Here is a 27,046-nt window from a genome sequence, read left to right as displayed (position 1 = left end):
CATTGTTGACATGGCAGCAGCTATCACATCACAAGCCGAGGCAAAGCAAGACCTTCGTGATGTGATGCAGTCATTGGTTGCTGGCATTAACTCTCAGACTGCTGTGTTTCATACTCAGTGTGCTCTGAGTCAGTCTCAGATTGATGCCATGCAATCGCTGACTGCTTCCCCACAGTCTAACAGGGAAGTAACGGTGCCGAAGCAAGCCAGCAATCTGTGCTCCCACAGATTGCTCTGGATGCTGAGGCTCTGCCCCAGGGGACTGGCAGTGGGCCGCTAGAAATGGAAGGTGCTGTCCTTGCTCAAGATGACAACATTCCGGCTCCCACTACTGCCACTCCGCCTTTGCACCTTTGCTGGGTCTACACCCCAGCCATCCCAGACTGCTGCCGCTGATGCTGAGGTGGTGCAATCCGCAGCCGGGTCTTCCAAGCCCAGAGCTGGACCAGGGCGTCCTGCTAGGCCATCTGTCGTTTCTGCCTTACAGACACAGCAGCCTTCAAGTAGCCTTGCTGCAGGCATTGCAGTCTCATTAAAGAGGAGCAGTAGGCGTGAGAGGGTGGTTAAGGAGAGGGTTGGAAAATCAACGAGCAAGTCTCAATAATCACTTAGGCCACCATAGACAGATGTCCTCATCCTGTGAATATCATTGTAAATATCTCATTGTTGTTGTTTGACGCCTGCTATTGGTGTAAGGGACTGGGCCTAATATGACACATGGAAGCTGGTGTGGAATTACAAGGCAGGTGTGTTTGTACACATATTGCTGAAGTTGACTGTATGTTATATTATTTCAAGGGACATTTGTTACATTTTTTATTCGTTGATGGTAAGCTGTTTGAGGCAAGACTTTTGATGCAGTTAATAAAATGTTCATTTGACCGTTTGCATTCCAGTTTTGTGCATTAATGTGGAATTTCATTGTGATGTGCCATTATCGTAGCAAATAGCTTGGTCAATATCAGCTGCATCCATCAGCTTCCTCCATTCAAGAGAAGCGATGCATTATGAGCCGCTGACATGTGACCCTCGCAGCACCAGCATTGCCATGGTGCATCGTATTGTGGCTGCTGCTCCTCCTCCTCGTCTGACTGGCCATTCAGGGCCTCAGCAGGCCCATCTTCCTCTTCCTCCTCCTCCTGAGGTGGGCCTGCAATCCCCACTGGCAATGCCTGGGCCCTCATTATGGCCAAGTTGTGCAGCATACAACACACTACAATGAATAGTGACACCTGTTGAGGGTAGTATTAAAGGTTGCTTCCAGAGCAGTCCAGGCATCGGAAATGCTGCTTCAGCACTCTTTTATTATCTGCTCGATTATGTTGCAGGTGACCATATGGCTGTCATGGTAGCGATGCTGTGCTTGGGTGGTGGGGTTGTGGAGGGGGGTCATTAGCCAGGTGGCTAAGCATATCCTTCGTCCCCGAGCAGCCAGCCGTGTCCTTCCCATTGTGGCTCAAACATTCGTGGCACACTGCTCTCACGCAGGATTAATGCATCATGTGCGCTGCTAGGATAGCAGGCATTCACTGTGAGGATGCGCTGCGTATGGATACACAACAGCTGCACATTCAGGGAGTGGTATCCCTGTCGGTTCCAGCGGCATTCTGGAATGGTGCTCGCAAGGCCACGTGTGTGCAATCAATGGCTCCTTGAACCATCGGGAAGTCCAGTATCCTGGCAAACTCATATTTCTGCTCATCCTGTTTATCCCTGTTCATTGGGAACGTTATGAACTCCATGCTTCGTCTGTACAGAGCTTGTGTCACGTTAGAAACATAGAAACATAGAAACATAGAAAATAGGTGCAGGAGTAGGCCATTCAGCCCTTCTAGCCTGCACCGCCATTCAATGAGTTCATGGCTGAACATGCACTTCAGTACCCCGTTCCTGCTTTCTCGCCATACCCCTTGATCCCCCTAGTAGTAAGGACTTCATCTAACTCCCTTTTGAATATATTTAGTGAATTGGCCTCAACTACTTTCTGTGGTAGAGAATTCCACAGGTTCACCACTCTCTGGGTGAAGAAGTTTCTCCTCATCTCGGTCCTAAATGGCTTACCCCTTATCCTTAGACTGTGACCCCTGGTTCTGGACTTCCCCAACATTGGGAACATTCTTCCTGCATCTAACCTGTCTAAACCCATCAGAATTTTAAACGTTTCTATGAGGTCCCCTCTCATTCTTCTGAACTCCAGTGAATACAAGCCCAGTTGATCCAGTCTTTCTTCATAGGTCAGTCCCACCATCCCGGGAATCAGATGGTGAATCTTCGCTGCACTCCCTCAATAGCAAGAATGTCCTTCCTCAAGTTAGGAGACCAAAACTGTACACAATACTCCAGGCCCTGTACAACTGTAGCAACACCTCCCTGCCCCTGTACTCAAATCCCCTCGCTATGAAGGCCAACATGCCATTTGCTTTCTTAACCGCCTGCTGTACCTGCATGCTAACCTTCAATGACTGATGTACCATGACACCCAGGTCTCGTTGCACCTCCCCTTTTCCTAATCTGTCACCATTCAGATAATAGTCTGTCTCTCTGTTTTTACCACCAAAGTGGATAACCTCATATTTATCCACATTATACTTCATCTGCCATGCATTTGCCCACTCACCTAACCTATCCAAGTCACTCTGCAGCCGCATAGCATCCTCCTCGCAGCTCACACTGCCACCCAACTTAGTGTCATCCGCAAATTGGAGATACTACATTTAATCCCCTCGTCTAAATCATTAATGTACAATGTAAACAGCTGGGGCCCCAGCACAGAACCTTGCGGTACCCCACTAGTCACTGCCTGCCATTCTGAAAAGTACCCATTTACTCCTACTCTTTGCTTCCTGTCTGACAACCAGTTCTCAATCCACGTCAGCACACTACCCCCAATCCCATGTGCTTTAACTTTGCACATTAATCTCTTGTGTGGGACCTTGTCGAAAGCCTTCTGAAAGTCCAAATATACCACATCAACTGGTTCTCCCTTGTCCACTTTACTGGAAACATCCTCAAAAAATTCCAGAAGGTTTGTCAAGCATGATTTCCCTTTCACAAATCCATGCTGACTTGGACCTATCATGTCACCATTTTCCAAATGCACTGCTATGACATCCTTAATAATTGATTCCATCATTTTACCCACTACTGAGGTCAGGCTGACCGGTCTATAATTTCTTGTTTTCTCTCTCCCTCCTTTTTTAAAAAGTGGAGTTACATAAGCTATCCTCCACTCGATAGGAACTGATCCAGAGTCAATGGAATGTTGGAAAATGACTGTCAATGCATCCACTATTTCCAAGGCCACCTCCTTAAGTACTCTGGGATGCAGTCCATCAGGCCCTGGGGATTTATCGGCCTTCAATCCCATCAATTTCCCCAACACAATTTCCCGACTAATAAAGATTTCCCTCAGTTCCTCCTCCTTACTAGACCCTCTGACCCCTTTTATATCCGGAAGGTTGTTGGTGTCCTCCTTAGTGAATACCGAACCAAAGTACTTGTTCAATTGGTCTGCCATTTCTTTGTTCCCAGTTATGACTTCCCCTGATTCTGACTGCAGGGGACCTACATTTGTCTTTACTAACCTTTTTCTCTTTACATATCTATAGAAACTTTTGCAATCCGCCTTAATGTTCCCTGCAAGCTTCTTCTCTTACTCCATTTTCCCTGCCCTAATCAAACCCTTTGTCCTCCTCTGCTGAGTTCTAAATTTCTCCCAGTCCCCGGGTTCACTGCTATTTCTGGCCAATTTGTATGCCACTTCCTTGGCTTTAATACTATCCCTGATTTCCCTTGATAGCCACGGTTGAGCCACCTTCCCTTTTTTATTTTTACGCCAGACAAGAATGTACAATTGTTGTAGTTCATCCATGCGGTCTCTAAATGTCTGCCATTGCCCATCCACAGTCAACCCCTTAAGTATCATTCGCCAATCTATCCTAGCCAATTCACGCCTCATACCTTCAAAGTTACCCTTCTTTAAGTTCTGGACCATGGTCTCTGAATTAACTGTTTCATTCTCCATCCTAATGCAGAATTCCACCATATTATGGTCACTCTTCCCCAAGGGGCCTCGCACAATGAGATTGCTAATTAATCCTCTCTCATTACACAACACCCAGTCTAAGATGGCCTCCCCCCTAGTTGGTTCCTCGACATATTGGTCTAGAAAACCATCCCTTATGCACTCCAGGAAATCCTCCTCCACCATATTGCTAGGAACCTATAAGGTCAGATAAATCTGCTGCTGCAAAGTAAGAGGTTCACGCAGCGTGCTCTGTCGAAACGTTGTACTCACTGTGACCTCTGATTAATCCGGTTGCTCCTCCCTTCAAATAGCCTCCAGGAATCGCCTAAAGAAGTGAGACCGCCTGGTTTCTCTGGGGTGCTCAGCGCTGAACGCTAAATGAGGTGGCCACACGTCATTTTGTGAGTGGGGGGCTAGTGAGTCATTGCACACGTACTGACATCATGATCTGACTGAAGTTAGACAGCGTGGCAGTAGCATTTTGCGCCACCGGTAAACCTGAACCAAATTTCCTAGCGGGATGCTACAATCTGCTCAGTCAGGCAGAAAGCCATTTGAGATACATAAACACCCCTCCGGGGCGATAAATGGGGCACTACCAAATTTTGCGCCCAAAGTCTTTGCCCTCTTGGCTGCTGACCTCAAATGTTGAAGAATTTTGCTTGGTGACATGAATTAGCAGACTATTCTTGAACATTTTTCACTCAACTGAGTAACTGTTAATCTAATCACATTTTTTGTGTTTCTATCAATGCAAATAATTTGTCTACATAACAATGGTGACTGCACTTCAAAAGTATCTCATTCCATGTGATGCACTTGGGATCTCCTGAGGACGCGATAAGGTGTTATAAACTTGCAAGTTCTTTCTTTACAATAAATGACGACAACAATGAAACCTCTCCATAATTAAGCATTGCAGCTGCCAGAAAAAAAAATGTTAAAGTAGAAATATTCAACATGCTCTTGTTATTAATTTGGCTTTTATTTTTCTCCAGTATTTAACATTCTTTGAATTCAATGATCGACTGGAGTCTATAATGGAAAAAGCCTATATATACAGGTGGGGAGCCATTTCAAAGTATGATTTGTGTGCAAGTCTTTAACATTAAAAATGGTATGTTTATTGAAACGATGTTAAGAAATGCAGCAGAATACTGCTTGTAACACATAATGTGCTGAAATTTGTTCACTTTTTTTAGTCAAAATAAATAATGTAAATTAGTTTATTTTTGTATAAATACTGATTTCAGAAGTGATGTTGAATTAGCAGCTGAACATATCTTTTAAAAGCTGATGACAGAAATGAACTTCCATTCACTAAGTAGAAATAAAGATGCCACACATAAAATAAAAAGCAAAGAGCTTATGGCTATAGTCTGTCTGGCTGTCTGTACTAGCCACAATTAGGCTACATTAATTCACACTGACGCTTCTCAGTTTGTTCAGTATAACCTCACTATACTGTTATCTCTGACTGTAATGCACCTAATTTGTTTTAGAAAGCTCAGTATTGACCCACCAAGTCTGTACCATATGCCGCATACATTGATGAGTAGTCCAAAAGACTGTATTGTTTGCCTCGAATCATAAGCTGAGATTGAGGCCAAGGGACTGTAGCAATAGGTTATTGTTATTTTCATTCTTTGGTTCACATGTCACTCTCATTGCCTGGGGAATGCAAATTAATTTCTGCCAGCAACATTTAGATTTTCATTTCTGCACCAGGTTTGTAATATATGAAATAAAAATAGTGAGAATCTGTCAGCAGCTAGGATTTGAATTGCATACAAATCAGCCCAGATTTTCAGTTTATGTGGAATTAGGACACATCTTCAACATGATGGAAACCCCATCCACCCCAAAGATGTGGCCCCTTGGCCTTGTTCGATTTTCCAGCCTCAGAGCATTTAAATAATTTGATGGGCTCGCTGGCCTCCAGGGCAGAGATTGGCCAAGGAGATCAGCAGCATCGTGTGGCTGGTGACCTCTGTTCTGCCAGCTGAAGATTACAAAACGAAAATGAAATATTTAGAAATCGTGCCAGAGCCTTTGTAACTCATCATCCTACATGCAATTGCATAGGCTTTCCAGATTTTTAAATTTAAATTCCATCCCCCTCCCTCTCCCCGCTATAGCGATGCTAGAATCTAGGGACAAACACTGGCACTCTGGTGCAAGTGGCAGAATATGCATAAACTGACACACTTCTGTCGTTTGATTATCATTACAATATGCCTATAGCCTATATATAGGCGGATGTATTGTACGTCACCCATCACTTCTGGCAGAGAATTAGAGGGATGTAAAAATGGATCTGGATGGGATGGAACATATACTGATCCATTTCCTACTTCAGCCTATGTCAATTCTGCCAAAAAATCCAACTGGGAGGGCAGGAGATCCTGCCCATCATGTCCTTTACTCCTTCGCTAAGCACTCAGTGGCAGATCAGTACCATCTCCCAACACTCAGTGACAGATCCCAAAGTCCCTCCCCAATATAGGGTAAAGGTTCCAGTGACAGTTTTCTGACAGTTCCCTCCCAGTACTGAGTGACAGATAACAGCATTCACTGCCAATATTGAGTGATAGGTCTCAATGTTCTCCCCAATACTGAGCAACATATTTCAGTATCCTCCCCCAATATTGAGTAATAAATCCTAAGGTCCGAAATTCAGTCTCCCGATAAGGCCTGCTTCCGCCGGAAGCAGGTGGTGTCGAATGGCCGCCGATTTTTTGTCGAATGGCCACCGCTCGCGAAATTCTCCTCAATGGTTTTTCCAGCGGTCTTCACTTCTGCCCCACTGCTGCCAATAACTCCTAAGTGCGTCATCAAAGCATGCACCGCCAACTTCCAACTGCTCCCCCCGCCCCGCAAGCAAAATTTACCTTCAAAATCTTGCGTCCGCCACGCGGTGCCCCCAACAGTTTTTTCCATCGGTGCACTGTGTTTGCAGTGTGTGTAAAATGGCAATGCAACCAGCATTAAAGGAGAGGGTGCACTGCCGCAGCTGCCATCTTATTTCTTTTGTCGGCCCGACAATTATGCCCCTGGGTTTGGTTGGGTCGCCTCCAGGCAGCCCGGCACCCCCTCTTGGGTGCCAGGGTGCTATGCTGATTGACTGACAGCGGCGGACACTCTGCCCACACCCACTTCCACCCCCATTATGACCGACTTCCACTCCGCTTGAAAAAAAAGACAAAGAGCTGAATTTCGCACAAGAGGCCACCGTATCCACCGCGGCAGTGAAAACACAGGAAAAACAGTAGGCACAAAACTCAAACTGAACGAAAAATTCCAGTACACAGAAGTGCTAACCAATGTTCCCTGTAAGCTGCACTCTGTTCTGCATAGTCTGTTGATTTTAGTGTGCGGCCCCTTTTCCACATGAGCGGTATTTAAAATGGGGAAATGATGTGTGGCCTGCACGGGACCTTTCCCATTATTGCACGGCCACGCAGCTTAGAGAGAACATTGGTGCTAACACATGAAATTCATCCCTATAAGTATAATACATTTAAGAAGATAAAAACCGTAAATGCTGGAAATTTGAAATTACAATAGAAAATGCTGGAAATATGCAGCAAGTCAGTAACAAATAAAGAGATAAGGCAGGTTTGTGGTGTAATCATTTGTCAGACTGAAACTGAAAGATAAGCAAGCATTTTAGTATGCTTATATAACCCAGAAGTACGGGTTTATCTCAGGTCCTGCCTAATTTAATGGCAGGACCCGATTACACTTTTGGGAATTCATTTACCAGTCACAGCCAGCCAGATTGAAATGTTTGGTTGGCTGTCGGGCGGATAGACCTGTGGCACCAGGCAGCAGCTGTGGAGCATGGAGGAGGGAGGAAGGGAGAGATTTGGGCCTGCGGACATCAATGGGGGGGGCCTGGAGAGATCACAGGCCAGGTAGAGGATCGGGGTGGGTCTGGGGAGAAGATCGTGGGGTTGGGGGGGGGGGGTTGCTGGGGAGAAGTTCGCGGGCCGTTGAGGACATCGAGAAAGGATCGGATTGCATCCAATTGTCGGAGTGGGATCCGATTACTGGGGAGGTTAATGGGGTAGCTTGGAGGGCTGCAGGAAGCACCCCTGCTACACTTGGCCCACAAGCAGTGCTGGAAAGACGCTTACCTGTTTCATCTAGCGGTCCTTGCCTCCCTTCTGTTGGGTTTCCCGAGGCCTGGTAAACCTGACAGGCCAGTACTACAGCTAGAAGGAGAAAAATTCTTAGGCACGCAGCCTAGTTAAAATATTTAAATGACCTGTCTCCTGAGAGCGGGTTAGTCGCCTACCCCTGTCCTGCCACTGTTAAACCCAGAAGTGGGCAGGTTCAAGGCGGTTTAGGTTCAGGTTTTAAATTTTTTACATTTTAACTTCCCACCCGACCCAAATACACCCAATTTTGGGAGTTACATTTACCCCCAGTGTGGGCTACAAGCCTTATCTTTCATTATACCGTCCCTGAGGTGGTATATTCCACTTGTACAATGGTGCTCTACCTGTGAATATAGCACAATCTGACAAAACTCATCCTAACTGTTATATATGTAAACTTGTATTTACTCTGTACAGCCACCAGAGGGCTCATCCCCTGGAGTCCCAAGGGATCCCATAATCCTTTGGGAGCACAGGTATTTAAGGAGGCTTCACAGGTTGGAGAGGCACTCTGGAGACCTGCAATAAAAGACTATGGTCACACTTTACTTTGAGCTCACAGTGTTCAGTCTGAATCTTTCTCCATACACTACAACTGGCGACAAGATACAGATAGCAAACCCAAAGATGCAGAGAACAGTGGCCACCCTGGAGAAATTCTCGGATGGAGATGATTGGGAAACTTTTGTGGAGCGACTCGACCAATACTTCATGGCCAATGAGCTAGATGGGGAAGAGAGCGCTGCCAAACGAATGGCGATCCTCCTCACTGTCTGTGGGGCACCAACGTATGGCCTCATGAAGAATCTGCTCACTCCAGCGAAACCCACGGAGAAATCATATGATGATTTGTGCACACTGGTCCAAGAGCATTTGAACCCGAAGGAAAGCGTTCTGATGGTGAGGTACCGGTTCTACACCTACAAAAGGTCTGAAGGCCAGGAAGTGGTGAGTTATGTCGCTGAGCTAGGACGTCTTGCAGGACATTGCGAATTTAAGGGACATTTGGAGCACATGTTCAGAGACTTTTTTGTACTTGGCATTGGCCACGCCCCATACTTTGCAAACTTTTGACTGTCGAGACCCACCTTGAGTAAGGCCATAGCGATAGCCCAGGCATTCATTGCCACCAGTGACAATACGAAACAAATCTCTCAGCACACAAGTGCTCTTACAAGTACTGTGAACAAAGTGATGTTGTTTTCGAATCATAACGTACAGGGCAGGTTACACATACCTGCAGCTACACGTCCTCAGATGTCTCAGAGTCCACCATCAAGGGTGATGAATGTAAGGCCATTAACACCTTGTTGGTGCTGCGGGGGTGATCATCATTTCCATTCATACCGATTCAAAGAGTACGTTTACAAGGGCTGTGGAACAATGGGACACCTCCAACGAGTGTGCAGGCAAGCTGCAAAGCCTGTTAAACTTGCAAACCATCATGTTGCAGAGGAGGACAGATCCACGGAGAATCACGACGAACCAGAGCCTCAGATCAAGGAGGCAGAGGTACATGGGGTGCACACATTCACCACGAATTGTCCCCCGATAATGCTGAATGTTGAACTAAATGGACTCCCAGTGTCAATGGAATTGGACACGGGTGCGAGCCAGTCCATTATGGGCAAAAAGACTTTCGAAAGACTGTGGTGCAACAAGGCCTCAAGGCCAGTCTTAACTCCAGTTCGCACGAAACTAAGAACTACATGAAAGAACTGATTCCTGTAATCGTCAGTGCTACCATAAAGGTCTCCTATGATGGAGCGGTGCACAAGCTACCACTCTGGGTGGTACCAGGCGATGGTCCCATGCTGCTCGGCAGAAGCTGGCTGGGAAAGATACGCTGGAACTGGGACGACGTCCGAGCGCTATCGCCTGCTGATGACACTTCGTGTGCCCAGGTCTTAAACAAATTTCCTTCACTGTTCGAACCAGGCATCGGGAAATTCCAAGGAGCAAAAGTGCAAATCCACCTAATTCCGGGGGCGTGATCCATCCATCACAAGGCGAGAGCAGTACCGTACATGATGAGAGAAAGGGTAGAGATCGAGCTAGACCGGCTGCAAAAAGATGGCATAATTTCCCCGATCGAGTTCAATGAGTGGGCCAGTCCTATCGTCCCAGTCCTCAAGGGAGATGGCACCATCAGAATCTGTGGCGATTACAAAGTAACTATCAATCGTTTCTCCCTGCAGGACTAATACCCACTACCAAAAGCCGACGATCTCTTTGAAACGCTGGCGGGAGGAAAGATGTACACGAAGATGCATCTGACTTCAGCTACATGACACAGGAACTGGAGGAATCATCAAAGGCCCTCACCTGCATCAACACGCACAAAGGTATTTTTATTTATAACAGATGCCTGTTTCGAATCCGATCGGCGGCGGCGATATTCCAGAGAAACATGGAAAGATTACTGAAGTCGGTCCCGCACACCGTGGTCTTCCAGGATGACATCTTGTTCACAGTTCGGAACACTGTCGAGCACCTGCAGAACCTGGAGAAGGTTCTTAGTCGACTCAACCGCATGAGGCTCAGGTTAAAATGCTCGAAGTCCGTTTTCCTGGCGCCTGAAGTGGAGTTCCTGGGAAGGAGGTTTGCAGCGGACGGCATCAAGCCCACCAACGCGAAGATGGAGGCAATCGAGAACACACCGAGGTCACAGAACGTGACAGAGCTGCTGTCGTTTCTGGGACTCTTGAACTACTTTGGTAATGTCTTACCGGGTCTCAGCACACTGTTAGAACCTCTGTATGTCTCTCTATGAAAAGGTGATGAATGGGTTTGGGGCAAATGCCAAGAAAATGCCTTTGTAAAAGCGAGAAAATTGTTATGCTCAAACAAATTGCTTGTGTTGTATGATCCATGTAAGCGTTTGGTACTAGCATGTGATGCGACATCATATGGCGTCGGGTGTGTATTGCAGCAAACTAATGATTTTGTGAAACTGCAACCGGTTGCTTATGCATCCAGGAGTCCATCTAAGGCTGAGAGAGCCTACAGCATGATTGAGAAAGAAGCATTAACGTGTGTCAATGGGGTAAAGAAAATGCATCAATACCTGTTTGGGCTAAAATTCGAATTGGAAACTGACCATAAGCCACTTATATCCCCGTTCTCCGAGAGTAAAGGGATAAATACCGATGCATCAGCCCATATCCAGAGATGGGCACTCATGTTGTCCGCATACAACTATGCCATCCATCACAGGCCAGACACAGAAAACTGCGCCGATGCTCTCAGTAGGCTGCCATTGCCCACCACTGGGGTGGAAATGGCGCAGCCCGCAGATCTAACCATGGTTATGGAAGCATTTGAGAGTGAGCAATCACCTGTCACTCCCCGGCAGATCAAAACCTGGACAAGCCAGGACCCCTTATTATCTCTAGTCAAAAGCTGTGTGCTTCACGGGAGCTGGTCCAGTGTCCCAGTGGAAATGCAGGAAGAGATAAAGCCATTCCAGCGGCGCAAAGATGAAATGTCAGTACAGGCAGACTGCTTTCTGTGGGGCAATTGAGTAGTGGTCCCCAAGAAGGGCAGAGACACCTTCATCAATGGCCTCTACAGTACCCACCCGGGCATTGTAATGATGAAAGCGATAGCCAGATCCCACGTGTGGTAGCCCGGTATCGATGCGGACTTAGAGTCCTGCGTTCACAGATGTAATACATGCTCGCAGTTAAGCAATGCACCCAGGGAGGCGCTGCTAAGTTTATGGTCTTGGCCCTCTAAACCATAGTCTAGGGTACACGTTGACTATGCCAGCCCGTTTTTGGGTAAAATGTTCCTTAAGGTTGTAGCCGCGTACTCCAAATGGATTGAATATGAGGTTATGTCGGCTAGCATGTCCGCTGCCACTACTGAAAGCCTGCGGGCCATGTTTGCCACACACGGCCTACCCGATGCCCTGGTGAGCGACAACAGGCCATGTTTTACCAGTGCTGAGTTCAAAGAATTCATGACCCGTAACGGGATCAAACATGTCACATCTGCCCCGTTTAAACCAGCGTCCAATGGTCAGGCAGAGAGAGCAGTGCAAACCATCAAGCAAGGCTTGAAGGGGGTAACTGAAGGCTCACTGCAGACTCGCCTATCCCGAGTCCTGCTTAGCTACCGCATGAGACCCCACTCACTCACTGGGATTCCACCTGCTGAACTGCTCATGAAAAGAGCACTTAAGACAAGGCTCTCGTTAGTTCACCCTGATCTACATGAACAGGTAGAGGGCAAGCAGCTTTAATAAAGTGCATACCATGATAGCACAAATGTGTCAAGCGAGATTGAAGTCAATGATCCTGTATTGGTATTAAATTATGGACAAGGTCCCAAGTGGCTTCCCGGCACTGTCATGGCCAAAGAGGGGAGCAGGGTGTTTCAGGTCAAACTATCAAATGGACTCATTCACCGGAAACACTTGGACCAAATCAAAATCAGATTCACAAACTATCCTGAGCAACGCATCCTTGAACCCTACCTTTTTTGATCCCCCAAATTACACACCAGTGGCAACCGGCAACACGGTTGTCCACGAAGCAGAACCCATCATCCACAGCAGCCCAGCAGGGCCCAACACACCAGGCAGCCCAGCAAGGCCAGTTGCACAGCAGCCCAGTGAGAGACAAACAAATGATTCAACAACACCAGCTTTCACACCGAGACGATCAATCAGGGCAAGAATGGCCCCAGATCGACTCACATTGTAAATAGTTACACTATTGACTTCGGTGTGGGGGGAGTGTTGTTATATAGGTAAACTTGTATTTACTCTGTACAGCCACCAGAGGGCTCATCCTCTGGAGTCCCAAGCGATCCCATAATCCCTTTGGAGCACAGGTATTTAAGGAGGCTTCACAGGTTGGAGACCTGCAATAAAAGACTATGGTCACACTTTACTTTGTGCTCACAGTGTTCAGCCTGACTCTTTCTCCATACACTACACTAACTGTTACAATTAGATGAATCATTAGATAGCAACCCTAAAAGCCAATATTACTATCACTTTGTTGCAAAGCATGTGGTTCACCATTAATACAAACTCGCACATACGTTTCATTCTGTTTACAGAGTTGCACGAACAACAGGATATCTGCTTTTCCTTCTGCATATGAATGCTTGTATGTATTACTGGGCTTCAGAATATGAAGGCATTAACAGCACTAAATGGGTCTACAATGGCAAAGGAAACAGGTAAAAGTTTTGTCAGATAATGTTTGAGATTGTCACTGTAAAAATTGAAAAGCGAACAATTAACATGGCATTAGAATAGTGCTTAGCAACACTTCACCTTTCTAGGCCAATTGATTACACTTTCACACTAACAGACAATAGTTTCAACTTTTGGTTACATACGAGTGTGTTTTGAAATTCAAATCCACCGATACTCTGCATTTACTGCTTGCGCCTCTCTCACCTGTGGTACTCAGCAAATGTGTGGCTCCTTGTCTCTGGCCTGCTACCCACTGCTCACCAACCTGGGAGTGTTGTCCCAGAGGTAGAGAGAGAGAGAGCGAGAGAGAGTGGAGAGTGGAGATATGTAATGGGAGGGGTCCTTGGCAAAAAGCTAGTGAGTCACATTATTCAAATCGAGTACAATTTAAAGACTTCTTTTGCTAGTTTACAGGATTTCACCTGCAATCACCATTTGTCACTGGACCTTCAGCAATAATTTTATAATTCACCAAAGATTTTATTGGTTAAATTCTGCAGTTAATTTCTGTAACATCACAATTATGCTCACCTTCCATGTTAAAAAAAAGATAGACTATTTTAAGCTGTTATCCAATTCTCTGGATCAATAAAGCAGCTATCTAATCTTGGGGTATAGATGACAGTCAAACTCTGTCTCAGCTTTGCTTTTACAGTTTAGAAATTCCATTCATTACATTGCCTTCTAATCACACTCAGGTATCTGTGAACATAATACAGAGCATTCAAGTTAATCATTTCATAAAGCAATTACTAGCAAGATTATATACAAATTGTTTGCTGTTTATATTTCAAAATCTAAGTCTGCTTGTCTTCTCTACAATACAAGGTGTATTTTTCCCTTAAGTGCTGCATTGTTTCATTTACTGCATGTGACTATCTATATCGCATTATTTCTTCTCTTTGAAACTGCACAGTACGTGCATTTTCTTCTCTGAACATTGAATTTATTTATTTTCTTTACAATTTAGAAAATAGCTTTAATGGTAAATTGTTATTTTTAACCATTTGGTATCAGTTTATACTTAAACATGAAGATGAATATTTTCTATTTTCATTTTACATATATTTCTTTTTTCTTCTTGCCCTCTTGGTCATTTTTTTTAGCTACATCAGCTGCTTCCTTTATGCGGAGAAATCCCTTCTGATGATTGCTGAGCTTCCATACCCCACCAATGAATTTGAGCAAATATTTCAGATGTGCAACTATTTTTTAGGAGTTCTTATTCTTTCAGCCATTCTTGGTCAGGTATACTTAACAACTTTTAAAATTTATTAACATTTTAAAATAACACTACTTTTTTTCTTGAAAATGTTTAAGTTATTTTACCAGAAAGAAACCTGATTTTTATCTATCATTTTTGTTTTCAGTTCTTTACAAGCTTCTAGATTTCCAATTGATTTTTGACCAACTCAGTTGGATTCTGGAACAGTGGGTATAGTTAGCAAAATGTCTTTGATACCAAAATAACAGACACAGAAAATACATCGAAACAATACAGGATTTCAGACCTAATTTTGCAAAATGGTGATGGGTATAACATAATATATAGAACAATAAAATAGTAGGAATAAAAAAGTTGCATTTATATAGCAGCAACATGTTAAAACACCCCAATAAGTTTTCATTGTACAATTACTATTAGAGTGCAGTGATTGTTGTTATGTCTATAAGTGCAACAGCAATATCCCACAAACAACAATATGAATGACCAATTAATCTGTATTTTTTTGTATTTTGTTTATTTGTTCTTTGGAAATGGCAAGACTATATTTTTATTGAGATCCCTAGTTGCTTTGAGAAGGTGATGGTGGCCTTTCCCTTGGACTGTTGCAGTCCTGTGGTGATGGTGTTCCTACAATGGAACTCATATGCCTCATAGTCCAGGATTTTGACCAAGTGGCAATAAAAAAACAGCAATACATGTCTAAGTCAGGATGGAGGACTCAGTGGTGGTGCCGTTGAAGGTCAGAGGAAGGTGACAGGGCTTTTTCTTTGGAGATGGTCATTGCCTGGCATTTACATGGCATAAATATTACCTGCACTTGTCAGCCCAGATCGGGATGTTATCCTGGTCCTACTGTAGACTGGCATGGGTTGCTTCATTAATGAATGGAGCTGAACACTGTAGAATCATAAGTGGACGATCCCACTCCTGACCTTATGACGGAGGAAAGGTCATTAATGAAGCAGTTGAAAATGGTTAGGCTAAGGACATTCCCTGAGGAACTCCTGATATCCTGTGACTGCAGTGATTAGCTTCCAACAACCATGACCATCTTCCTTTTTGTCAGGTGTGACTCCAGTCACTGGAGGATTTCCCCTTGATCCCTTTAGGCCTCTGCTTTGCTAGTGCTCCTTGATGCCATACTAAGTCATGTGCTGACTTGATGTCAAGAGCAGTTACTCTCACCTCTCCTCGAGCAATCAGCTAGTCTGGATTAAGGCTATGATAAGGTCTGGAGCTGAGTGGTTCTGACAGAACTCAACTTAAGCAACAGTGAGCAGGTTATTGGTGAGTAGGTATTGTTTGACATCACTGTTGATAACTCCTTCCATGGCTTTGCTGATGATTGGGAGGAGCCTGATTGGGTAGTAATTGGCACATTAATTTTATGTGGTTACAGTTTACTGAACAGTTTCCAACATTGTTGTGCAGATGCCAGTGTCATAGCTGCACTGGATAGTTTGGCTGAGTGGGATGGGGCACAGATCTTCAGCACTACACTGTATTCAGTACACTCACTATGGAATTGGTTGAGGGGGAATATTGGCTAGAGCATTAGAATAACTCTTACTTTTCTTTGAATAGTACTATGACATTTTTACAACTACCTCTGGTTAATGGTGCCTCCAAGAATGCAGCATTACCTTTATTTTCATCTCATTCCAGTGAATTTTTAAATTTATTGACAGGTTAGTACATATATTAGCCTCATCAAAACTTCTTGGAGATTTTGCTTTCTATATACCTTTATCCAATGCTGACTGCAGTAGTCAACTGAGATTATACACTCAAATCTAAGCTTCTGAATCAGAGTTTACTATTTGAGCTAATCTAGCACATAGTAATTAGTAAGGAAACCAAAGTAAGGAGTGCATGGGTGATTTTGCAACTTCATATTCCCAGTGAGTTGTCCTAGCTGCAAAGAGAGGCATATTTAAAATTTAGGCACATGATGCAAATGTTTCTCCTACCATCCTGGCCACTGTCTGGGGCTGAATGAGACTGTTCATAACCTCTGCATTCTATTTAACCCCAAGCTGAGCTTCCGGTCCCATATCCTCTCCCTCACCAAGACCACCTACTTCTAACTATATAATATCACCCATCCCCACCCCTGCTTCATCGCAACTGCTGCTGAAACTTTCAGCCATGCTTCTGCTACCTCCAGGGTCGTCAACCGACCTCACACCTTCCACCCTTTTGGAGGGAGAGAGAAAACGGGTAATTATAGACTGGTTAGCCTGACATCAGTAGTGGGGAAAATGTTGGAATCAATTATTAAGGATGAAATAGCAGCTCATTTGGAAAGCAGTGACAAGATCGGTCCAAGTCAGCATGAATTTATGAAAGGGAAATCATGCTTGACAATTCTTCTGAAATTTTTTGAGGATGTAACTAGTAGAGTGGACAAAGGAGAACCAGTGGATATGATGCATTTGGACTTTCAAAAGGCCTTTGACAAGGTCCCACATAAGAGATTGGTGTGCAAGATCAAAACACATGGTATTGGGGGTAATGTACTGGCGTGGATAGAGAATTGGTTGGCAGACAGGAAGCAGAGAGTCGGGATAAACGGATCCTTTTCAGAATGGGAGGCAGTGACTAGTGGAGTGCCACAGGGCTCAGTGCTGGGACCCCAGCTCTTTACAATACACATCAATGATTTGGATGAAGGAATTGAGTGTAATATCTCCAAGTTTGCAGATGACACTAAACTGGGTGGCGGTGTGAGCTGTGAGGAGGATGCTAAGAGGCTGCAGGGTGACTTGGACAGGTTAGGTGAGTGGGCAAATGCATGGCAAATGCAGTATATTGTGGATAAATGTGAGGTTATCCACTTTGGGGGCAAAAAAACGAAGGCAGAATATTATATGAATGGCGGCAGATTAGTAAAAGGGGAGGTGCAACGAGACCTGGGTGTCATAGAAACATAGAAACATAGAAAATAGGTGCAGAAGTAGGCCATTCGGCCCTTCAAGCCTGCATCACCATTCAATGAGTTCATGGCTGAACATGCAACTTCAGTACCCCATTCCTGCTTCTCGCCATACCCCTTGATTCCCCCTAGTAGTAAGGACTACATTTAACTCCTTTTTGAATATATTTAGTGAATTGGCCTCAACATCTTTCTGTGGTAGAGAATTCCACAGGTTCACCACTCTCTGGGTAAAGAAGCTTCTCCTCATCTCGGTCCTAAATGGCTTACCCCTTATCCTTAGACTGTGACCCCTGGTTCTGGACTTCCCCAACATTGGGAACATTCTTCCTGCATCTAACCTGTCTAAACCCGTCAGAATTTTAAACGTTTCTATGAGATCCCCTCTCATTCTTCTGAACTCCAGTGAATACAAGCCCAGTTGATCCAGTCTTTCTTGATATGTCAGTCCTGCCATCCTGGGAATCAGTCTGGTGAATCTTCGCTGCACTCCCTCAATAGCAAGAATGTCCTTCCTCAAGTTAGGAGACCAAAACTGTACACAATACACCAGGTGTGGCCTCACCAAGGCCCTGTACAACTGTAGTAACACCTCTCTGCCCCTGTACTCAAATCCCCTCGCTATGAAGGCCAACATGCCATTTGCTCTCTTAACCGCCTGCTGTACATGCATGCCAACCTTCAATGACTGATGTACCATGACACCCAGGTCTCGTTGCACCTCCCCTTTTCCTAATCTGTCACCATTCAAATAATAGTCTATCTCTCTGTTTTTACCACCAAAGTGGATAACCTCACATTTATCCACATTATACTTCATCTGCCATGCATTTGCCCACTCACCTAACCTATCTAAGTCACTCTGCAGCTTCATAGCATCCTCCTCGCAGCTCACACTGCCACCCAACTTCATGTCATCCACAAATTTGGAGATACTACATTTAATCCCCTCGTCTAAATCATTAATGTACAATGTAAACAGCTGGGGCCCCAGCACAGAACCTTGCGGTATCCCACTAGTCACTGCCTGCCATTCTGAAAAGTACCCATTTACTCCTACTCTTTGCTTCCTGTCTGCCAACCAGTTCTCAATCCACGTCAGCACGCTACCCCCAATCCCATGTGCTTTAACTTTGCACATTAATCTCTTGTGTGGGACCTTGTCGAAAGCCTTCTGAAAGTCCAAATACACCAAATTAACTGGTTCTCCCTTGTCCACTCTACTGGAAACATCCTCAAAAAATTCCAGAAAAAATCCAAAAAAATGATTCATCAGTCATTGAAAGTTGGCATGCAGGTACAGCAGGTGGTGAAGAAGGCAAATAGCATGTTAGACTTCATAGCTAGGGGATTTGAGTATAGGAGTGTCATGTATCTCACACTACTGTACATAACTGTATCTTACCATGCTATACATGACTGTAACTAGATATGACCTGTAATCACAAGCATACCTTACCACCAGGGGTGCACTTGCAGGAGACACTGCATACCTGTTCCACACAGGTATATAAAGGTAGGTCTCAGGCAAGTGTGGCATTCGAGAGCTGTGAAATAAAGGTGCAGGTCCTGAGTGACCTTGACTTCAACATGTGCCTCGTGTGAGTCTGTACTGCAGGGACAGGACTTTACAGTGGCGACGAGGATGGGATCACAGAATCCACAGAATTTGTGACCAATGGCTCAGATGAAAAATACAATGCTGAAGATAATTGGGAGGACTTTATAGAAAGGCTCCAGCAAAGCTTTGTAACTAAAGACTGGTTGGGCGACGATAAGGCAGACAAGAGAAGAGCCCATCTCTTGACAAGCTGTGGCTCGAAAACATATGCCTTAATGAAGGACCTGCTGGCACCCGAGAAACCAGCAAGCAAGTCGTTTGAAGAATTGAGCACACTGGTAAGAGACTACCTGAAGCCAGCGAGCAGCCTACACATGTCCAGACACAAGTTCTACAACTACAGACGTTGTGTGGGCCAAAGCATACCCGACTTCGTGGCGGAACTTCGGAGGCTGGCTAGTTTATGTGAGTTCTCCGATGAACTAAGGAGAGAAGTACTGAGAGACTTTTTTATTGAAGGAATAGGCCACGCAGGCATATTACGAAAGCTCATAGAGACCAAGAACTTGACCCTAGAGGCAGCAGCACTGGTCGCACAGACATTCTTGGCAGGAGAAGAAGAAATTAGGTTGATCTATACTGCGGGTACAACAACAGACGAAACATCGGAACAAGGGGTTCACAGCATGAAACAAGCCGCTACCCCCACACACAGACAAAGGCAGGAGAGCAGGACCTCAACAGCAGGCAGTGGCGCAAGAAGCCATCAAGGGCCATATGAACAGCAGTTCACACCTCATTAACCCACAATGCGATCAATCAACTACAAACTGAGAGAAGCTCAAGAGAGATCAATCAGATGCAGCTCATCCTTCGGAAACAATGGAAGCGGTCTGTGCTGGAGATGTGGGGGAAGGCACTCATCAAGGATGTGTCGATTTCAGCATGCCGTTTGCAGAAACTGCAACTATACAGGGCATCTGGCCCGCATGTGCAGAAAAACAGCAGCTCGGCTGGTATACGAATCGGAAGGGTCGGAAAGCGGACCAGAAGACGGTGTGGACAGTGCCCGGGACACCGAGGTACAGCGGGTCAACACAAGTAATGGCCACTGCTCTTACAACAAGACTGTTCTTCCAATAATGATGAGGGTCCTACTCAACGGGATACCCGTTAACATGGAACTGGCTACGGGAGCGAGTCAATCTCTCATGAGCGGACAATAATTTGAACAGCTGTGGCCGCACAAAAGCAACAGACCAAAACTCACAAGGGTCGACACCAAACTCAGGACCTATACCAAAGAAATCGTCCCAGTCCTTGGCAGCGCCATGCTCTCAGTCACACACAAAGGGACAGTGAACCGACTTTCCCTGTGGATTGTCCCCGGAGATCTCCCAGCACTACTGGCTGGCAAAACTAAATTGGAAATAGGATGATGTTCACGCCATGTCGTCAGAGGAAGGGACCTCCTGATCAACAGTTCTAAGTCAATTTGAACATCTCTTTCAGCCAGGTGTGGGCACCTTCAAAGGGGCTAAAGTTAAAATCTACATCACACAGGATGCCAGACCAGTCCATCACAAGGCTAGAGCTGTGCCCTATGTGATGAGGGAAAAAATTGAACATGAACTGGACAGGCTTCTGCGGGAAGGCATTATCTCACCCGTGAAATTTAGCGACTGGGCAAGTCCCATCGTCCCAGTCATGAAGCCTGATGGATCCGTACGAATCTGTGGGGATTACAAATCTACCATAAACAGAGTCTCTTTACAGGACCAATACCTGCTGCCCAGAGGGGAGGACTTATTTGCCACATTGGCTGGAGGAAAACTTTTCTCGAAACTAGATTTCACATCTGCGTATATGATGCAAGAACTGACCGAAGAGTCTAAGCTACTCACCACCATCAACACACATCGAGGCCTTTTCATGTACAATCGATGCCCACTCGGCATCAGGTCAGCAGCTGCTATATTTCAGCGCAACATGGAGAGTCTGCTCAAGTCCATCCCGGGGACAGTCGTGTTTCAAGGTGACATACTCATCACGGGCAGGAACACCGACTCCCATCTCCGCAATTTGGAGGAAGTACTAAAGCGGTTGGATCGGGTAGGCCTAAGAGTTAAGAAATCCAAATGTCTGTTTCTCGCGTCCGAGGTTGAATTTTTGGGCAGAAGGATTGCCGCCGATGGAATCTGCCCAACAGAATCCAAAACCGAAGCAATTCGCCTGGCACCCAGGCCCCGGAATGTCTTGGAACTGCGTACCTTTCTCGGGGTACTCAATTACTTTGGGAACTTTATGCAGAACTTGAGCATGCTGCTGGAGCCTCTCCATGTGCTCCTCAGAAAGGGGTGCGATTGGTTTTGGGGGTCGCCCAGGAACGCGCCTTCAATAAGGCACGCAACCATCTATGTTCCAACAGTGCTTTGGCTTTTTTTGATCCAGGTAAAAAGCTAGTTCTTACATGTGATGCATCAGCGTACGGGGTCGGGTGCGTTTTACAACATGTCAATGGTGAGGGCAAATTACAACCCATAGCTTATGCCTCCAGGTCACTTTCGCGGGCGGAGCGTGGGTACGGTATGGTGGAGAAGGAGGCGTTCGCATGCGTGTACGGTGTCAAAAAGATGCACCAATACATTTTCGGGGCCAAGTTCACGTTAGAAACCGGCCACAAGCCCCTCATGTCCCTGCTATCTGAGAGCAAGGCAATAAACGCCAACAGCTCGGCGCGCATTCAACGGTGGGCACTTATGCTGGCGTCTTACGATTACACAATAAGGCACAGACAACTGTGCCGACGCGCTTAGCAGGCTACCCCTGGCGACCACGGAAGGGTCTGACGAACAGGACTGTGAGATAGTCATGGCAACTAATGCCTTTGAGTCACAGGTTCGCCCATGACGGCTCGCCAAATCAGAGCCTGGACAACCAGCGACCCCACGTTATCCTTAGCCAAAAATGTGTCTTAACCTGTGACTGGGCAGAGGCTCGCGATGCCTGCCGTGAGGAGATCAAACCTTTCCATAGGCGCATGCATGAACTATCACTACAGGCAAGACTGCCTGATGTGGGGCAGCCAGGTAGTTATGCCTCTGTGAGGCAGGGAGGCGTTTTTCTGGGAGCTCCACCGCGAGCACCCGGGGATCGTTCTCATGAAGACCATAGCCAGATCCCACATCTGGTGGCCTGGCATTGACGCGGACTTGGAGCTCTGTGTCCGGCGGTGCACCATTTGTGCCTAACTCAGTAATGCCCCCAGGGAGGCCCCCCTGAGCCCCTGGCCCTGGCCTACCAAACCGTGGCCGTGGGTGCACGTAGACTATGCGGACCCATTCTTGGGAAAAAGGTTCCTCGTAGTCGTCGATGCATTTTCAAAGTGGATCGAGTGCACCATTTTAAACTCGAGAACCACCTCCACCACTGTGGAGAGCCTTGGAACCATGTTTGCAACGCACGGAATTCCTGACATATTGGTCAGTGATAATGGTCCGTGCTTCACCAGCACAGAATTCCAAGATTTTATAGTTGACCACGGAATAAATCACGTTAAGACGGCACCGTTCAAGCCGGTCTCCAATGGCCAGGCGGGGCGAGCAGTGCAAATCATTAAACAAGGCATGCTTAAAATCCAAGGTTCCACGCTGCAGGGCCGCCTGTCGCGACTGCTGCTGGCATGCAGATCTCGTCCGCATTCTCTGACTGGGGTTCCCGCCACGCAACTATTGATGAAATGGACCTTGAAGACAAGGCTCTCGTTAATCCTCCCAGACATGCATGAAATCGTTGAGGCAAAGCGCAGGAAGCTAACTGAGTACCATGACCGAAATTCGAGGGGGAGGTGGAATGAGATCGGGGACAAAGTGTTTGTGCTAAACTATGGCAGGGGTCCCAAATGGCTTGCAGAGACAGTAACAGGCAAGGAAGGAAACAGGCTACTGGTGGTACAAATGGACAATGGCCAAACCTGCCGGAGGCATGTCGACCAAGTAAAAAGTAGATTTAACAACAACACTGCTGAACCAGAGGCAGACTACAATGTGGAACTCACACCATACCTGGTGGACAGACAGAGGGAACACCTGAGGAAAGGGCAATCTCAACAGACAGCCCAGGCGAGATACCAGCAATCACACCGAAAGAAAAACAGGCACCAAGGCAAACAACTGAACCACAACTAAGACACTCCACACGAGAGTGTAGACCACCTGAGAGACTGAATCTATAAAGACAATAAGACCTTGGGGGAGGGTGATGTCATGTATCTCACACTACTGTACATAACTGTATCTTACCATGCTATACATGACTGTAACTAGATATGACCTGTAATCACAAGCATACCTGACCACCAGGGGTGCACTTGCAGGAGACACTGCATACCTGTTCCACACAGGTATATAAAGGTCGGTCTCAGGCAAGTGTGGCATTCGAGAGCTGTGAAATAAAGGTGCAGGTCCTTGACTTCAGCATGTGCCTCGTGTGAGTCTGTACTACAGGGACAGGACTTTACAAGGAGCAGGGAGGTCTTACTGCAATTGTATAGGGCCTTGGTGAGGCCTCACCTGGAATATTGTGTTCAGTTTTGGTCCCCTAATCTGAGGAAGAATGTTCTTGCTATTCAGGGATTGCAGCGAAGGTTCACCAGACTAATTCCAGGGATGGCTGGACTGACATATGAGGAGAGACTGGAACAACTGGGCCTTTATAGGAGTTTAGAAGGATGAGAGGGGATCTCATAGAAACGTATAAGATTCTGACGGGACGGGACAGGTTAGATGCGGGAAGAATGTTGCCGATGTTGGGGAAGTCCAGAACTAGGGGACAGAGTCTTGGGATAAGGGGTAGGCCATTTAGGACTGAGATGAGGGGAAATTTCTTCACTCAGAGAGTTGTTAACCTGTGGAATTCCCTGCCACAGAGAGTTGTTGATGCCAGTTCATTGGATGTATTCAAAAGGGAGTTAGATATGGCCCTTACGGCTAAAGGGATCAAGGGGTATGGAGAGAAAGCAGGAAAGGGGTACTGAGATGAAGGATCAGCCATGACCTTATTGGGCAGGACTGGAACTGATGTCCTAGGGGTAACATTTGCTAATGCAGTTCGGGAGTGTTTAAACTAATATGGCAGGGGGATGGGAACCTATGCAGCGAGACAGGGCAAAGTAATATGGAGTCAGAAATAGATGGTAGAAAGGTAAAAAGCAATAGTGGAAGGCCAAGTAAACAAAGGCAAGAAACAAAAAGGGCCACACTACATCATAATTCTAAAAGGACAAAGGGTGTTAAAAAAACAAGCCTGAAGGCTTTGTGTCTTAATGCAAGGAGTATCCGCAATAAGCTGGATGAATTAACAGTGCAAATAGATGTTAACAGATATGATATGATTGGGATTACAGAGACGTGGCTCCAGGATGATCAGGGCTGGGAACTCAACATCCAAGGGTATTCAACATTCAGGAAGGATAGAATAAAAGGAAAAGGAGGTGGGGTAGCATTGCTGGTTAAAGAGGAGATTAATGCAATAGTTAGGAAGGACATTAGCTTGGATGATGTGGAATCAATATGGGTAGAGCTGCAGAACACCAAAGGGCAAAAAACGTTAGTGGGAGTTGTGTACAGTCCTCCAAACAGTAGTAGTGATGTTGGGGAGGGCATCAAACAGGAAATTAGGGGTGCATGCAATAAAGGTGCAGCAGTTATCATGGGTGACTTTAATATGCACATAGATTGGGCTAACCAAACTGGAAGCAATACGGTGGAGGAGGATTTCCTGGAGTGCATAAGGGATGGTTTTCCAGACCAATATGTCGAGAAACCAACTAGGGGGGAGGCCATCTTAGACTGGGTGTTATGTCATGAGAGCGGATTAATTAGCAAGCTCGTCGTGCGAGGCCCCTTGGGGAAGAGTGACCATAATATGGTGGAATTCTACATTAGGATGGAGAATGAAACAGTTAATTCAGAGACCATGGTCCAGAACTTAAAGAAGGGTAACTTTGAAGGTATGAGGCGTGAATTGGCTAGGATAGATTGGCAAATGATACTTAAGGGGTTGACTGTGGATGGGCAATGGCAGACATTTAGAGACCGCATGGATGAACTCCAACAATTGTACATCCCTGTCTGGCATAAAAATTAAAAAGGGATGGTGGCTCAACTGTGGCTATCAAGGGAAATCAGGGATAGTATTAAAACCAAGGAAGTGGCATACAAATTGGCCAGAAAAAGCAGCAAACCCGGGGACTGGGAGAGATTTAGAACTCAGCAGAGGAGGACAAAGGGTTTGATTAGGGCAGGGAAAATGGAGTACGAGAGGAAGCTTGCAGGGAATATTAAGACGGACTGCAAAAGTTTCTATAGATATGTAAAGAGAAAAAGGTTAGTAAATTCAAACATAGCTCCCCTGCAGTCAGAATCAGGGGAACAAAGAAATGGTAGACCAATTGAACAAGTACTTTGTTTCAGTATAAGAACATAAGAATTAGGAACAGGAGTAGGCCATCTAGCCCCTCGAGCCTGCTCCGCCATTCAACAAGATCATGGCTGATCTGGCCGTGGACTCAGCTCCACTTACCCGCCCGCTCCCTGTAACCCTTAATTCCCTTATTGGTTAAAAATCTATCTATCTGTGATTTGAATACATACAATGAGCTAGCCTCAACTGCTTCCTTGGGCAGAGAATTTCACAGATTCACAACCCTCTGGGAGAAGAAATTCCTTATCAACTCGGTTTTTAATTGGCTCCCCTGTATTTTGAGGCTGTGCCCCCTAGTTCTAGTCTCCCCGACCAGTGGAAACAACCTCTCTGCCTCTATCTTGTCTATCCCTTTCATTATTTTAAATGTTTTTATAAGATCACCCCTCATCCTTCTGAACTCCAACGAGTAAAGACCCAGTCTACTCAATCTATCATCATAAGGTAACCCTCTCATCTCTGGAATCAGCCTAGTGAATCGTCTCTGTACCCCCTCCAAAGCTAATGTATACTTCCTTAAGTAAGGTGACCAAAACTGAACGCAGTACTCCAGGTGCGGCCTCACCAATACCCTATACAGTTGCAGCAGGACCTCCCTGCTTTTGTACTCCATCCCTCTCGCAATGAAGGCCAACATTCCATTCGCCTTCCTGATTACCTGCTGCACCTGCAAACTAACTTTTGGGATTCATGCACAAGGACCCCCAGGTTCTTCTGCACCGCAGCATGTTGTAATTTCTCCCCATTCAAATAATATTCACTTTCACTGTTTTTTTTCCAAGATGGATGACCTCACATTTTCCGACATTGTATTCCATCTGCCAAACCTTAGCCCATTCGCTTAACCTATCTAAATCTCTTTGCAGCCTCTCTGTATCCTCTACACAACCCACTTTCCCATTAATCTTTGTGTCATCTGCAAATTTTGTTACACTACACTCTGTCCCCTCTTCCAGGTCATCTATGTATATTGTAAACAGTTGTGGTCCCAGCACCGATCCCTGTGGCACACCACTAACCACCGATTTCCAACCCGAAAAGGACCCATTTCTCCCGACTCTCTGCTTTCTGTTCGCCAGCCAATTCTCAATCCATGGTAATACATTTCCACTGACCCCGCGTACCTTTATCTTCTGCATTAACCTTTTGTGTGGCACCTTATGGAATGCCTTTTGGAAATCTAAATACACCACATCCATCGGTACACCTCTATCCACCATGCTCGTTATATCCTCAAAGAATTCCAGTAAATTAGTTAAACATGATTTCCCCTTCATGAATCCATGTTGCGTCTGCTTGATTGCACTATTCCTATCTAGATGTTCCGCTATTTCTTCCTTAATGATAGCTTCAAGCATTTTCCCCACTACAGATGTTAAACTAACCGGCCTATAGTTACCTACCTTTTGTCTGCCCCCTTTTTTTAAACAGAGGTGT

General features: G+C 45.7%; 1 protein-coding gene across 1 annotated transcript in view; it reads left to right on the top strand.

Moving 5' to 3' along the window:
* The window catches only part of cngb3.1 (cyclic nucleotide gated channel subunit beta 3, tandem duplicate 1), a 283,664-nt gene that overhangs the window by 126,746 nt on the left and 129,872 nt on the right, over positions 1-27,046 (top strand). The window contains exons 7-9 of the mRNA XM_070886506.1: positions 5,026-5,090; positions 13,261-13,383; positions 14,509-14,650. Coding sequence (XP_070742607.1) covers positions 5,026-5,090; positions 13,261-13,383; positions 14,509-14,650 — 330 coding nt within the window. The remainder of the gene's footprint in view (positions 1-5,025; positions 5,091-13,260; positions 13,384-14,508; positions 14,651-27,046) is intronic.

Source organism: Pristiophorus japonicus, chromosome 1 (assembly GCF_044704955.1).
Source record: "Pristiophorus japonicus isolate sPriJap1 chromosome 1, sPriJap1.hap1, whole genome shotgun sequence".
Lineage (NCBI taxonomy): Eukaryota > Metazoa > Chordata > Chondrichthyes > Pristiophoridae > Pristiophorus > Pristiophorus japonicus.
The sequence above is the reverse complement of the archived record's forward strand: the minus strand, read 5'-3'. Positions and strand labels throughout refer to the sequence as shown.